Source organism: Kogia breviceps, chromosome 4 (assembly GCF_026419965.1).
Source record: "Kogia breviceps isolate mKogBre1 chromosome 4, mKogBre1 haplotype 1, whole genome shotgun sequence".
Classification (NCBI taxonomy): domain Eukaryota; kingdom Metazoa; phylum Chordata; class Mammalia; order Artiodactyla; family Physeteridae; genus Kogia; species Kogia breviceps.
The window spans coordinates 175,237,013-175,249,874 of record NC_081313.1 but is presented as its reverse complement, the minus strand read 5'-3'; the positions used below and the strand labels follow the sequence as shown (position 1 = coordinate 175,249,874).

General features: G+C 55.9%; 1 protein-coding gene across 14 annotated transcripts in view; it reads left to right on the top strand.

Moving 5' to 3' along the window:
- Positions 1 to 12,862, top strand: part of DNM2 (dynamin 2) — a 96,284-nt gene that overhangs the window by 27,879 nt on the left and 55,543 nt on the right. For all 14 annotated transcript variants that reach the window (XM_059062116.2, XM_059062117.2, XM_059062114.2 and 11 more), the window contains exon 2: positions 6,404 to 6,477. In XM_059062116.2, the coding sequence (XP_058918099.1) occupies positions 6,404 to 6,477 (74 nt within the window). The remainder of the gene's footprint in view (positions 1 to 6,403; positions 6,478 to 12,862) is intronic.

Here is a 12,862-nt window from a genome sequence, read left to right as displayed (position 1 = left end):
GCCGGATGTTGCGTCCTCGGAGACTGAGCGATGATGACCTCTACTTCTGTTCTAGCAAAACTACAGAGGAGTCCCCCCCTCCAGGCAGGTGGGGGTGACTGGGGGCTCTGCGCCATTGGTGTCCCGCCCAGGTTCCCATCCTGATTCTGCTCCTTCCTTGCTGAGTGGCTTTTGCAGGTCTCGAAACTGAGCCTTAGCCTACCCATCTGTGAAATGGGGGTATTGACCCTGGCATCATTTCTTTGGCATTGCTAGAGGGTTTACTGAGATGTTACCTAAGATGGGGTTAGAGCTGGACTGGGTGGGTGGCCAGGGTTCCCTGTATGGGCTCTTGTGAGAGCCTGAGAGAGTCGCTGGATATGACCCTGGGGCATGTGCTCCTGCCCAGGGGCTCTTCTGTGGCTGGCATTGTGTGAGGTCTTCCAGCCCCACTGAGGCTTTGGGTGACCCCTTGAGGAATTGATGAGGGGGAGGGGATCCCAGCCCAGGGCCCTTGCCTGGGCCCTCGCAGGCTCTGGCTTTGGGCTGACTCATCCTCTGCTGGCTTTTGTGTTTGTTCTCCCTCTCCTGGGGTTTTGGTCTGCATTGTTCCCGCATCTCCACCCTCCTGGGGACTGCAAATCAAAGTGCTCCTGGAGAGGCCCTGTGCTCCATTCAGAAGACAGTAAATAAACAGCCTGGGCTTCTGAGTGGCCCACGGTGCCACCTCCTGTTGCACCCTTCCCCTCCCTGCCCCCTACTGCCTTTCCCGGAGCCCTCATCACCTTCTAGGGAGAGGCAGCCCATTTTAGAGGCTGGAAACTGAGGCTCCAAGAGGGTGAAGTGACTTTTGCCAGGTCACGTATCCCGGTGGATGGGTGGCGTCCTCCCATCCCACAGGTGGCTGGGCCAGTGCCCAGAGAGGGCAGAGACCTGCCCAGGGTGGGAGCAGATCTGGGCTTTGAAGCCAGGCCGTCTGGCTCCAGCATCCATGTTTCTCCTCCTGTCCATTCAACATTTCATGAGCACCTGCTGTATGACAGGCTCTGTTCTAGGTGCCGGAGATCCAGTGGTGACCAGCTTAGGTGAAGAAGTCCCATCCCGACACAGGACTAGACCTCCACTGGAGGCCAAGTCGGCGGTAGTGGGAAGGGGCATGCATTTGGGAGCGAGAGGTGCAATCCACTGCATCTGCAGAGCCTGAGAGGAAGGCAGAGGGAACAGCCCTTGCAAAGGCTAGGAGGCCAGCAGTGCAGGGAAGAACCCAGAGGCTGGGGCCGGTGGGCGGGGGACGGCTATGAGGGGGCAGCCCTGGGGGGTGGGGTGGGCAGGTGGGGGACCCTGTCAAACCTGGGATTGGTCATGTGACCTCTGCAGGAGGGAGGCTTGGAGGCCCAGGTCTCTGTTTTGGGAGGGTAACCACATATAGCCTGGGAGGAGGATGGCATGGGCCAGAAGCCTGGGAGGAGGGGTGGGCCCAATGGATTAGAGGCCAGGGATGGTGCCGAAATGACCATAGTTGACACTTACTGAGCACTTACTGTGTACCAGGGGGCAGAATAAACCCCAGATCCTGTTCTGGGGAGCCGACACGGGGGGGGTGGTGAGGGCCAGACAAGAAGCAGATAAGTGACATACAAGGGGTTAGTGCTTTGGAGAAAAATGAGGCACGGGAGGAAGATGGTGGTGGGGGGTGGGTTGGAGCTGTGAATGAGGGTGGGAGAAATCTCCCTAGGGAGGTGTCGTTTGAGCCAGAGTTGTGGGGCGCGAGTCATGGGGGCCCTGTTTGTCTGCTACCTAGCTGCCCTCTGAGGTGAGAGGAGGTTTCCCCATTGCTAACTAGGAGACCCAGACCAGAGAGGCTGGGAAGCTGGCCCAAGGTCACACAGTATGCAGGGCCACCTCGGGGCACAGTGGCCCTTGGAGCAGCTGGGAAGAGAGAGGAGGGGGTGGGCACTTTGAGTCGGAGGGAGGGACTTGGTGGCCAGTGGAATGTGGGTGGGGTCAGGGAGGAGGAAGCTGATGACTGAGGCTTGAAAGTTGCCTCCTGGTAAGTGGACGGTCAGTGTTGCTGGCAGAGCTGCTTCCGGGAGGCGGTTTCCTTCCAACCACCCAGGCCAGGAGGGCCCCGAGAGTGCTCCCGCTGCTGGGTGCCAGGAAACCCTGTGGGTGGGCCTTACGGCACAGCCAGGCAGGCACCTCCGTACCGAGCCCCTCGGAGATCTCTGGGGGGCTGCTCTTCAGGGACTGTCGAGGCTGAGGGTGGTGGGTGTTGCAGTCCGGCGGCTTCCGGATACACGTCCCAGCCCGAGTCGCAGCCTTCCCCCGCGAGGGCCCAGAGCTCTCATCAGGCTGGCCCTCGCGTTCTTCCGAGGCTCACGTTGTCTGTTGTGCGTGGTGTCACCATTGTGCTCACGGTGCCTGGGCTCCCTGGACATAGCCAGAGCGCTCACAGGACAGCACGTGTCAACACCAGTGGCGGAAAGCCTGGTCCTTGCGGGGGAGATGCCTGTAGCTTCCACGGCAGACGTGCAGGCCCAGTGGCCAGGGGCCTTGGTGGTTGGAAGCTCAGACCCCGTGGGTTTCAGTCTACACTCCTGCCACCCCGGTTGCCGAGTGACCGTGGGCAGTTGCCCAACCTCTGGGCCTAGTGACCTCTGTAAAATGGAGCTCACAGACCACCACCTTGTTGGATCTTGTCATGGTTAAATGGGTTAAGTGGCACGGAAAGTTCTCAGCTTTTTGCCTGGCAGACAGTGAGCTCTCGACAACTGTTAGCTACCCTTAAAAAAAATTCTTTTTGGAGTCAGTAATCCGTGTGGATGATGCAGAATTCAGAGATGTTCCAGAACAGTGCAGTCAGTGACTCTTCCCCCCACCCTAATCCCCTGCAGCAGGCCCCAGCCACCCTGGGCTCTGTTTTGAGGCTTTTTATTTACTTACAAAACACACTCTTCCACACCTTTTGTTTTCCTCACTTAATACACCCAGAAGGAAGTTCCATGTCAGGAGACAAAAAGCTCTTTTTTGCTGTTGTTTTTTTTTTGTGTGTGTGTGTGTGTGTGTGTGTGTGTGTGTGTGTGTGTGTGTGTGTGTGGCTGCACAGTGACACGAATGGGCCATAATATAATTAATCTCCCCCATGGGCTTTAAAGTTCTTTACATCTGAGCTGTTACTGGGAAACTGGTAAGATTATAATGTTTTTATAGGCAAATTTTAATGGAGTGTGCTCTCTCTGTGCTTTGTATCTGAGTCTTCACGAGTGCGTGTTCCTGGACCTCCTCGTGCTGTGACCTTGAGATTGAATTTAGATATGGTAAATTGTCCTAATCTTATATGTACACCTTCATTTTTAAAATAAATGCGTGCACTGGTCAGATCAAGATAGAGGGCGTCGTCATCACCCGACAAAGTCCCCTCCTGCCCCTTCTAGGCAGTTCCCCGAGAGGGGACCAACTGCTCTGATTTCTATCAGCAGAAACTAGTTTTGCCTGTTCAAGGTTAGGTCTACCCTGTGACTCAGCAAGAGAAACAAGGGCATATGTCAACAAAAGGCACGGATGAGAATGTTCATAGCAGCTTTATTTGTAATGGCCGCGGGCTGGAAAGACAACGCCTCCTCGCTCCCCACCAGAAGCCTCATCAGCTTTTGCGAGTGGATGAGCGGACTCTGTGGACCATCCACGCAAGTGGCGCAGGGTCAGCGAGGAAAAGGAACCAGCCCTGATCACACACGACAGCGTGTGGACGCTGGGGATTCCATTCGCACGCTGCTCCTGTCTTGTCTGGTTTTTGACCAAAGCCCTCTTACCCGCCCCCCCCGTGATGTGTCTTCTTTGTCCCCACCCACACGTCTCCCGTGGTTCCCGGCAGGAGGTTGGCGCTGGTGTCAGGCGTGAGTAATACTTGAGTGAACAAGCTTGTGACCTTGGCCAGGTCACAGACCCTTGCTGCTCCTCAGTCTCCTCATCTGCCAAATGGGAGAATGGGAGTCACGCTCAGGGTGTCACGCTGCGTGAAGCAGGTGTGAAGTACTCCGAGCAGGGCAGCGTGGCCCACGGGGTTCTTTGTCATCCTCGCGAATGCGGCTCCATGGGTAGCATCCGAGGCGTGGAGGGTTGACCGTGCCGCCAGGGGCTGTGGGCTTTATTCCTCGCCGCCGCCCCCCGCCCCCCACGCCGGGGCTTGTGTGTGCCCTTGGGGCGTTCTTCCCTCTGTTTTGGCCCTTCCCTTCCTGCATGGTCTTCTCCACCCAACCTGTTCCCCAGTCATGGCTGGCTGTCTCCTCAGCTCTTCTTGACTCTCTCCAGTGTCTGTCGACAGCCCTCTGTGTCCCTGCCAGCCCCCAATCCAGCCCGTCATCGCTCGCCATGACCAGTGCAGATGCCTCCTGCCTGCCTCTTGGCTCCCGCCCTCACCCCTGAAGCTGCCAGAGGGGTCTTTTATTTAATTTATTTTTTATTGTTTTTATTTTTTGGCCGTGCCACGTGGCATGTGGGATCTTAGTTCCCCGACCAGGGAGACCAGGGATCGAACTCGTGTCCCCTGCATTGGAAGCGCAGAGTCTTAACCACTGGACCACCACCAGGAGAGTCCCCAGAGGGGTCTTTTAAAGCCACATACCTTTAAAAGCACCCAGGGTTATGATCTGACTGTCCCTCAACAGTGACAGCAAGTGGCCTTGCTCTAAGAATGCCGACCAGCCTTCTCCCCGCGACCTCCAGCACCAGTCACCGACCACCCCTCTCTGGGCCCGTTCACTCATCCACTCCAGCGCCCCACCCTGCTGCTCACAGCGGCGCCCCCATAGGACCTCCAGAGCCGGTCTGCCCCGGGGATGTCCCTCATCTCCCAGGCCGACCTGTGGCGTGGTCACTGCCGTGTCCCTTTGCCCGGCCCGAGGAGGCGCTGCATAAGCGTGGTGGGACCGCCCACAGCCGATGGGGCGCGACCCTCATAGTGCATGGCGTGCGGTGAGGGCGCGCCTCCTCCCTCACTCCGCCCACTGGGCTAACAGGTTCCCAGGGGTTCCGACCCCCAGCCCATGCTGAGAACCAGCAACCTCCTCTGGGGCTCTCTCTGGGGTTCCCGACACAGGTAGGGTGCCCCTGAGACACTGGTGGTCACAGTTCTGGGGAGTGGGGTGGCACCAAGGACGCTTGCCTGTATGAAACACACCTGCCCAGTGTCTGCACAAATTTCAGATAATCCGAATGTTTATCTGGGTGCAAAACTTGTTTAAAATTCCCTGAGCCTAGAACCTTTCTCCATTTTACGTGGAACAACAAAGAATCCTTTGCCTGGCTTTGGTGATCTCTGAAAATGTTGCTTCTTTTGTGCCTGCCTGCACCCCTGCTCTTTTGCTTTCCTTTTTTTTTTTTTTTTTTGTGCTGCGCCCTTGCAGCTTGCCGGGGATCTTAGTTCCCCAACTAGGGATCTAACCTGGGCCTTCAGCAGTGAAAACGCAGAGTCCTAACCACTGGACTGCCAGGGAATTCCCTTGCTTTCCTTTCTTAATGGCCCAGGGTGGCTCCTGGCTTTCCCACTTTGCATCAATCCAGGTGTATTAGTGTCAGTCAGTGCAGGTAGTGCCTGTGTATTTCCATAGTGAAATACATAGCATATATATATATTTTTATTAAACAGCTTTATTGAGGGATCATTTATCTGCTAGGAAATTCACCCATTTCACATGCAGTGATTTTTAGTAAATGTATAGTAAGTATTAGTAAACAGCACTACAGTCCAACTTTAGGACATTTCCATCACTTCAGAAGGCTCTCCGCTCTCCATTTCCCACCCCTGGGGCAACCACTGATCCACTCTCCGCCTCTATCGATTTGTCTTTTTGGGACATGAAACACATGGTGTTTTGTCATTAAATATTTTCCTTTTATTTTAGTCTTTATATCATATGTATGGCATTATATTACTTTAAAAAATGTAGGTAGGAAATGTACTGATCTGGGGACTTCCCCGGGCAGTCCAGTGGTTAAGACTCCGCACTTGCACCGCAGGGGACATGGGTTCGATCCCTGGTCAGGGAACTAAGATCCTGCATGCCACACGGTGTGGCAAAAAAAAAAAAAAAAAAAAAAAAAAAAAAGTACTGATCTCTTTTGGGTCTGGGGGTCCAGATATTTGGCAGGGAAAGGGCTCTTCGGGCATGCTGGGGCCGGAGCGTAGCCAGCTGGAGGGAAATGGTTCCGTTTGTCGCTAGCCTTCAATCCAGCCCCTCCCCCATTCCTCTGTGGCCTCAGGACCCTCCAGGGCCAGAGCGTTCCCTGGTACCCTGCTGGGGTTGGTGTCTTTGCTGAGATCACCCAGATTGCAAGAGGGGATTGCTCCACTCCATGTGGCCACACTTCCTGCCCCCTGAAAGCCGGCCTCGTGAGTAATTTCTGACCCTTTCCCCTCCCACAGGGACTTCCTTCCCCGAGGTTCAGGAATCGTCACTCGGCGGCCTCTCATCCTGCAGCTCATCTTCTCAAAAACAGGTACGACGGGGTGGCTTGCAGCCCAAACAGGAAACGAACGTGGATGCGGTGCCCAGCGGGAGCCAGGGCCCTTCTCATGAGTCTCGGGTCTTAGGCTGCCGTTTGGGTTTGAATTCACCTTTTCCTTGTGTGCAGGGAAGTTGAAGCACAGGCCATTGAGCACCTCCACCTACCCCCAGCATTCTCAGCTGTGACCAGGCCACCAAGTGCCATATTTCTGGCTCTATCGTAGATGACACATTTTTGCTGAACACTTTAACAGTCAATAGCAGACATGTGACATGTCAACCCAAAATGCTTCAGTGCATCTCCCTTTGCAATAAGGACACTCTCTTACATTCATAGAACCACACCCAAGAAAAGTCATCATTTCTGCCTGTTATCTTACACCCAGTCCATACTCATGCTGCCAATTGTCCCCCAGATATCTTCCCTGGCTGGTTCTACAGCTGCTCTGATCAGTCCCACACTACCCTTCATTGTCGTGTCTCCTCTTTTCATTAGAGCAGCATCCCCACTGTTTCATTCCTCCCCCCCCACCGTTTCTTTTTAAACTGCAACACTGACTTTTGGGAGAGACCCGGCCTGTTGAATATAGAATGGCCCACATGTAGATTTTTTTCTGTCCTCCCCTCGGCACCCTCCGTTCTTCCCACACAAGTCTGACATAACATGGGCATGTCTCCCAGCTTGAAACCCAACCCACTTGGCTTCCTTGTAAAGCATCTCAGGTCAGAGGCTGGAAGGGGAGAGGAGGGCCGTTGGGGGTGGGGCCTCTCTTCTCTCCAGAGCCCCCAGGGGTCTCCATGCTGCTCCCCCACTGACCTGGAATGTCAGCCACGGTCAGTTCTGCACTCGGTGTGCCAGCATCACCACAGGCCATGTTATACACCCCCCACTCTGGGAAGGCAGCTGACATATTCCCATTTTACAGATTGGGAAACTGAGGTTTAACCAGGTTACCTGCCTTTCACCTGGGGTGAGTACCCAGGTGGGGTCAGACCTCAGACTCCACTCTCAGCTGGTTCTAGTCCCTTCATCTCACCTTCATCCTCAGGGCCTTCACCCAATCCACCTGCAGGAGGGCGGGACACCAGTGAGAGGCTGCAGTTGATTGGTCCAGTGCCCGCCAGGGGTGAGCCAATGGGCTGCCTCCTCTGGGTTCAGGTGTCCAATCAGCTGTGCCAGGAAGAGCAGCGGCAGGGCCGCAGGTTTTCAGATGTCAGCGGGATCAGAGTCACATTGGGCTTGGCCCGTTGGGTTTCTGTTTCACATTCAGTAGGTTGGTGGAGGGTGGAGGGGTGAGAGAATCTGCATTTTTAATGAGTTCCCAGGTCATGCTGATGCTTTTGGCCCCTGACTACATTGGGAAAACCTCTGCCCTGGTGGGTGAGGGCTGAGAGCTAATATTGCCCAGGTTCAGATCCTGGCTTTGTAGCTTACTGGCTGTCTGGCCCCTGGGGAGGGACTGCTGCTCACAGCTGTGTTTCCTGTCTGGACAGTGAAGATAATAATAGTACTGCCTTTGTCGGTTGCCATGAAGACCGTATTATTCAATACACGTACAGCCCGTAGAACAGTGCCTGGCACACTCCGGGCCCTTGCTGAGTGGTGCCATCCCATTGGCTGTGGTTTTGTGCTTGCTGCCAGCCTGTTTGGGGACGGCTTGCTGTTTGGGGAGCAGGTTGGCTGGCTTCCTGCAACAGAAGGTCCGTGGTATTGTCATGGCGGGAGGGCTCCCCCATCACCTCCCCAGTGGCTGTCACCCAGCAGTAATCCAGTGAGCACTTGCTGCATGCCACAAGCTGATGCAGGGCTGGGGCACGGTGGAGAGCAGGACCAGGGATGCTGCCACCACCTGTCACCTTGCCTCTTGGTACTTCTTCTAGTGCTGAGGGACAGTGTAGGGGGAGACTTGGGTCGAGAGCAGGAGCGAGACACATAGACATGGCCCTCACCAGATGCGAATACGTGTGGTGGTGGTGGTGGGGCGACTCGGTGCATCGGTTGGGAGCAACACAGCGCTTCTCTGAGGAAGTGATGTTTGAGCCGAGGCTGACAGGTGCTTGGGGGTGTGTTGGGGGAGGGGAAACTCTCCCTCCGAGCAGAGAGTGATACGTGTGAAGACCATGAGGCAGCGGTGCCCAGCGTGGCCTGCTGGAGGGACTGAAATTGCTTCTGATGGGGGAGAGAAGAGAAGCACATAACAAGTGACAGCCCTATGGGAGCACATCTGCCCAGCTCCTGCCCTGGATGATGCTGAAATCTCCATTCCTGTCACCCCACTTTACAGAGGAGGGAACTGAAGCTTCCAAGCCACTTGCCTGAGGGCACATGGGAGGGCCATCTTGAAAGCCCAGTCTTAAACTCATTCTGGGGGAGTGTGGCCTTAGGCCGAGGTGTGGTTTGACCAGATCCTGTGGACGATGGTGGAGAAGAGACCACAGGGCCAGCTCTGGGGCAGGGGGACCCAGGAAGTAGGGATGGGGTGGCAGCCGTGGAGATGGAGACATACAGTTGGATCCTGTTGTGCTGCGGCTGGGGGTGTGGGGTGGGGGAGAGGGGTCCAGGGTGTCCCACTTGGGAGTGCTCCTTGCTGTGTCCCAGCTTGCACAGTCTCCCCCCACCGACCATGGCATTCCCAATCTCTCTCTCTCTCTCTCTCTCTCTCTTTTTTTTTTTTTGGCTGCATTGGGTCTTTGTTGCTGCGTGCAGGCTTTTTCTAGTTGTGGCGAGCGGGAGCTACTCTTCCTTGCGCTGCGCGGGCTTCTCATTGCGGTGGCTTCTCTTGTTGCAGAGCACAGGCTCTAGGTGCGCGGGCTTCAGTAGTTGTGGCACGCGGGCTCAAGAGCACAGGCTCAGTAGCTGTGGTGCACGGGCTTAGTTGCTCCGCGGCATGTGGGATCTTCCCGGGCCAGGGATCGAACTCGTATCCCCTGCGTTGGCAGATGGATTTTGAACCACTGCGCCGCCAGGGAAGTCCCTTCCTAGTCTCATAATATCCCAAGCAGATGTGAGCTGGGCCTTGGTCGGATGCCAGGGAGGCAGCGTGAGCACTCCGAGGGTCCTGGCCCTCCCTGACCTCAGCCTGTTGGGTGCGGCACACACGGGGTTGCTATGGTCCAGCTGAGAGGGGAAAGAAAGCACAGGGGATTGTGGGAGATTATACCAGATACTGGATCTACTTTGGGCCAGGGGCCCGGGGGAACATTCTAGGCAAGGCAACAGCTGTGTTGTGAAGCTGTGAGGTGAGGCTGGGGAGGGCCCGGGAGGCAGGTGGCACATCCTGTCAGGTGTGATAAGGGGTTCAGGTGTTGGGAACCCGAGTTGCATTCAGGGTGTGGAGAGAGACCGGCTTAGCCCATTGGCTGCCTTGTGGAGGAGGTACGGACAGGCGCAGGAGTGCAGGTGGGGAGGCCAGGGAGAAGTTGGCCTGGTGCCGGGGGAGAGGTGTTGGGGCCTGGCTCAGGGTGGTACTGTGGTGGTGAGGGCAGAGTCTACAGTGATCTCGAGGTGGGGAGCCCAGGTGACGGTCACCAAGGCAGCAGGGCTGGGGGTGACACTGATAAGAGGGAGGAAGCTGAGTGCAGTGTGGGACTTGGTGATGGCTGGGGCTTTAGAGCTTTCTAGGGGCTACACGGGGCTGCATTGCTCCTAGAGATTAACGTTTTGTTCAGGTGGTTCTCAGGGACAGGACTCCAGAGCCAGGCTACCACCCCTTCCTGTCCGCGACCGCGGGCAAGTAGCTTCCCTCTCTGTGCCTCGGCCCCCTCATCTGTAGAATGGGGTGGTAGTGGTGACTCCCTCGTGGCCCTGGCACCCCATGGGTCTGTAGTGTGGCTGTCGCTTCCTGTAAGGTCTGGAGTTCCTGGTACCATGAGTTCCTAATTCTCTGACTTCGGCAGCGCCCAGTGGCGCCCTGCTTCTCCTCATCCACGTTGGTCTCAGTGAGCCATTCCTTTTAATTGGCTTAGTTTAAAAATTACGTCAGACCGCAGCCACCAGGAAGTTTGGTGGCTCACGGGGGAACCCTGCTCCTCCTTGGGAACCACCCCTGGACCTCGTAAACCCTGGGTTCTAGGGACTGTTCTTGTGTGGAATGTGCACGAGCCTCCCCTCCCAGCCTTGACCTTGGCCAGTGCTCACAGGAGCCAGAGAGGGGATGTCAGGGCTTGGCTCTCAGCCTCCTTGAGGCTTCGTGGCTCCCACGGGGCCTTGCTGGCCTCTGGGACCCCACCTGGTGCCACAATCTTCCTCTTCATCCTCAGGACCAGCTCGATTGTTCCCACCTCTGGACCTTCACGCTCACTGTGCGTCCTGCCTGGAACACCCTGCCCCCTCCTCCTCCTCCTCCTCCTCCTCCTCCTCCTCCTCCCCCTCCTCCCCTGGGTGAGCCCCACCCCCAGGCCCCACCCCAGTCACTGCTGCCTTAGTTCTTCTACAGCGTGCATTTTGAGGCACCATCCTGTTCTCATATTTCCTTTTTTTATTCCCTTAATACATATTTATTAACTTATTTATTTATTTGTGCCGGGTCTTAGTTGCGGCACGCGGGATCTTCGTTGCCTCATGCAGGATCTTTGTTGCCACATGCGAGTTCCTTTAGTCGCAGCATGCGGGATCTTTACTTGCAGCATGCAGGATCTAGTTCCCTGACCGAGGATTGAACCCGGGCCCCCTGCATTGGGAGTGCGGAGACTTAACCACTGGACCACCAGGGAAATCCCTTGTATTTTCTTTCTTTCTTTCTTTTTTAAATTAATTGATTAATTATCTATCTATCTATTTATTTATTTATTCTTGGCTGCGTTGGGTCCTTGTTGCTGCATGTGGGCTTTCTCTACTTGCGATGAGCGGGGGCTACTCTTCGTTGCGGTGCACAGGCTTCTCATTTCGGTGGCTTCTCTTGCTGCCGAGCATGGGCTCTAGGCATGCGGGCTCAGTAGTTGCGGCATGTGGGCTCTAGGGCATGCAGGCTTCAGTAGTTGTGGCTCGTGGGCTCTAGAGCGTAGGCTCAGTAGTTGTGCCACACGGGCTTAGTTGCTCCACGGCACGTGGGATCTTCCCGGACCAGGGCTCGAACCCGTGTCCCGTGCATTGGCAGGCGGACTCTTACCACCGCGCCACCAGGGAAGTCCCTCTCGTATTTTCTTGATGGTCTCTCTCTCTCTCTCTCTCTCTCCCCCTGCCTCAACATCAGTGCCACCAGAGCAGGGCCGCTGATCTGCTTCGTCCATCGCTTTCCCCTGTGCCCAGCATGGGGCCTGGAACCCAGTAGGTGCTCCATCATCATGGGACAGGTGCCTAGCCATGCTCTTAAGGGCTGCTGCTGTGTTCCTTCTCTCCCGTGGGAGAGTATCCACGACTGTGTGTGTAGCACCTTTCCCTGGCCAGCCTGGCCCTGGCAGGGCCCTTTCTATAAAGCCTATAGACCCTGCCATGGTCGGGGCGTGGCCTTGTGTCTCCATAAGGAAACCACGCTGGGAGCTGGTGAGGGTCAGGTGGGAGCTGGTCAGGATGGCAGCCTGGGACTGTCACCTTCTCCAGTGTGTGTTTTTTCCCACATCAACAACCAGTTCTCCGGTTGTCAGTGGACCCTGATCCAGTGTCCTCCAATTTAACTCAGTTCTGACACTCCCTATCTGGAGGCAGCATCGCATCCCACAGGTTAAGGGGTCAGTCCCACCAGACTGTACCCCCGCACCCGCTTCAGATGCCAATCCCAAGTCCAGGCTGTCACCTGTGCTTCTGACCACCCGACTCTAGATCAGAGGTTCCTATGAGCCCCTCCTTGGGTTCAATCAATTTTCCAGAGTGGTCCACAGAGCTCAGAGAAACATTTTACTCCCCAGATTCCCAGTTCATTATAAAAAGATATGTATAACTCAGGAACAGCCACGTGGAAGAGATGCATGAGGCAAGCTGTGGGGAAGGGACAAGGAGCTTCTGCGCCCTATCCAACCTCGCCACTCTCTCGGCCCCTGCACCTGCTCACCGACCTGTAAGCTCTCTGAACGCCATCCTTTGGGGGTTTTATGGAAGATGTAGGGAATGGTTGATTAAATCATTCCCATTAGTGCTTGATTCAGCCTTCAGCCTCTGTTTCCTCCCCGGAGCTCAAGGGGTGGGACTGAAGTTTCCAACCTTGTAATCACAGATGGCTGGTTTCCCTGGTAACCAGCCCCCATCAGATGTGCAGGCTCAGCGGCCATGGCTCACGGGCCCAGCCGCTCCGCGGCACGTGGGACCTTCCCGGACCGGGGCACGGACCCGCGTCCCCTGCATCGGCAGGCGGACTCTCAACCACTGCGCCAGCAGGGAAGCCCTGAATATCACTCTTATCACTAGAACATTCCAAGGATTTTAGAAGCTCTGTGTCAGAAGT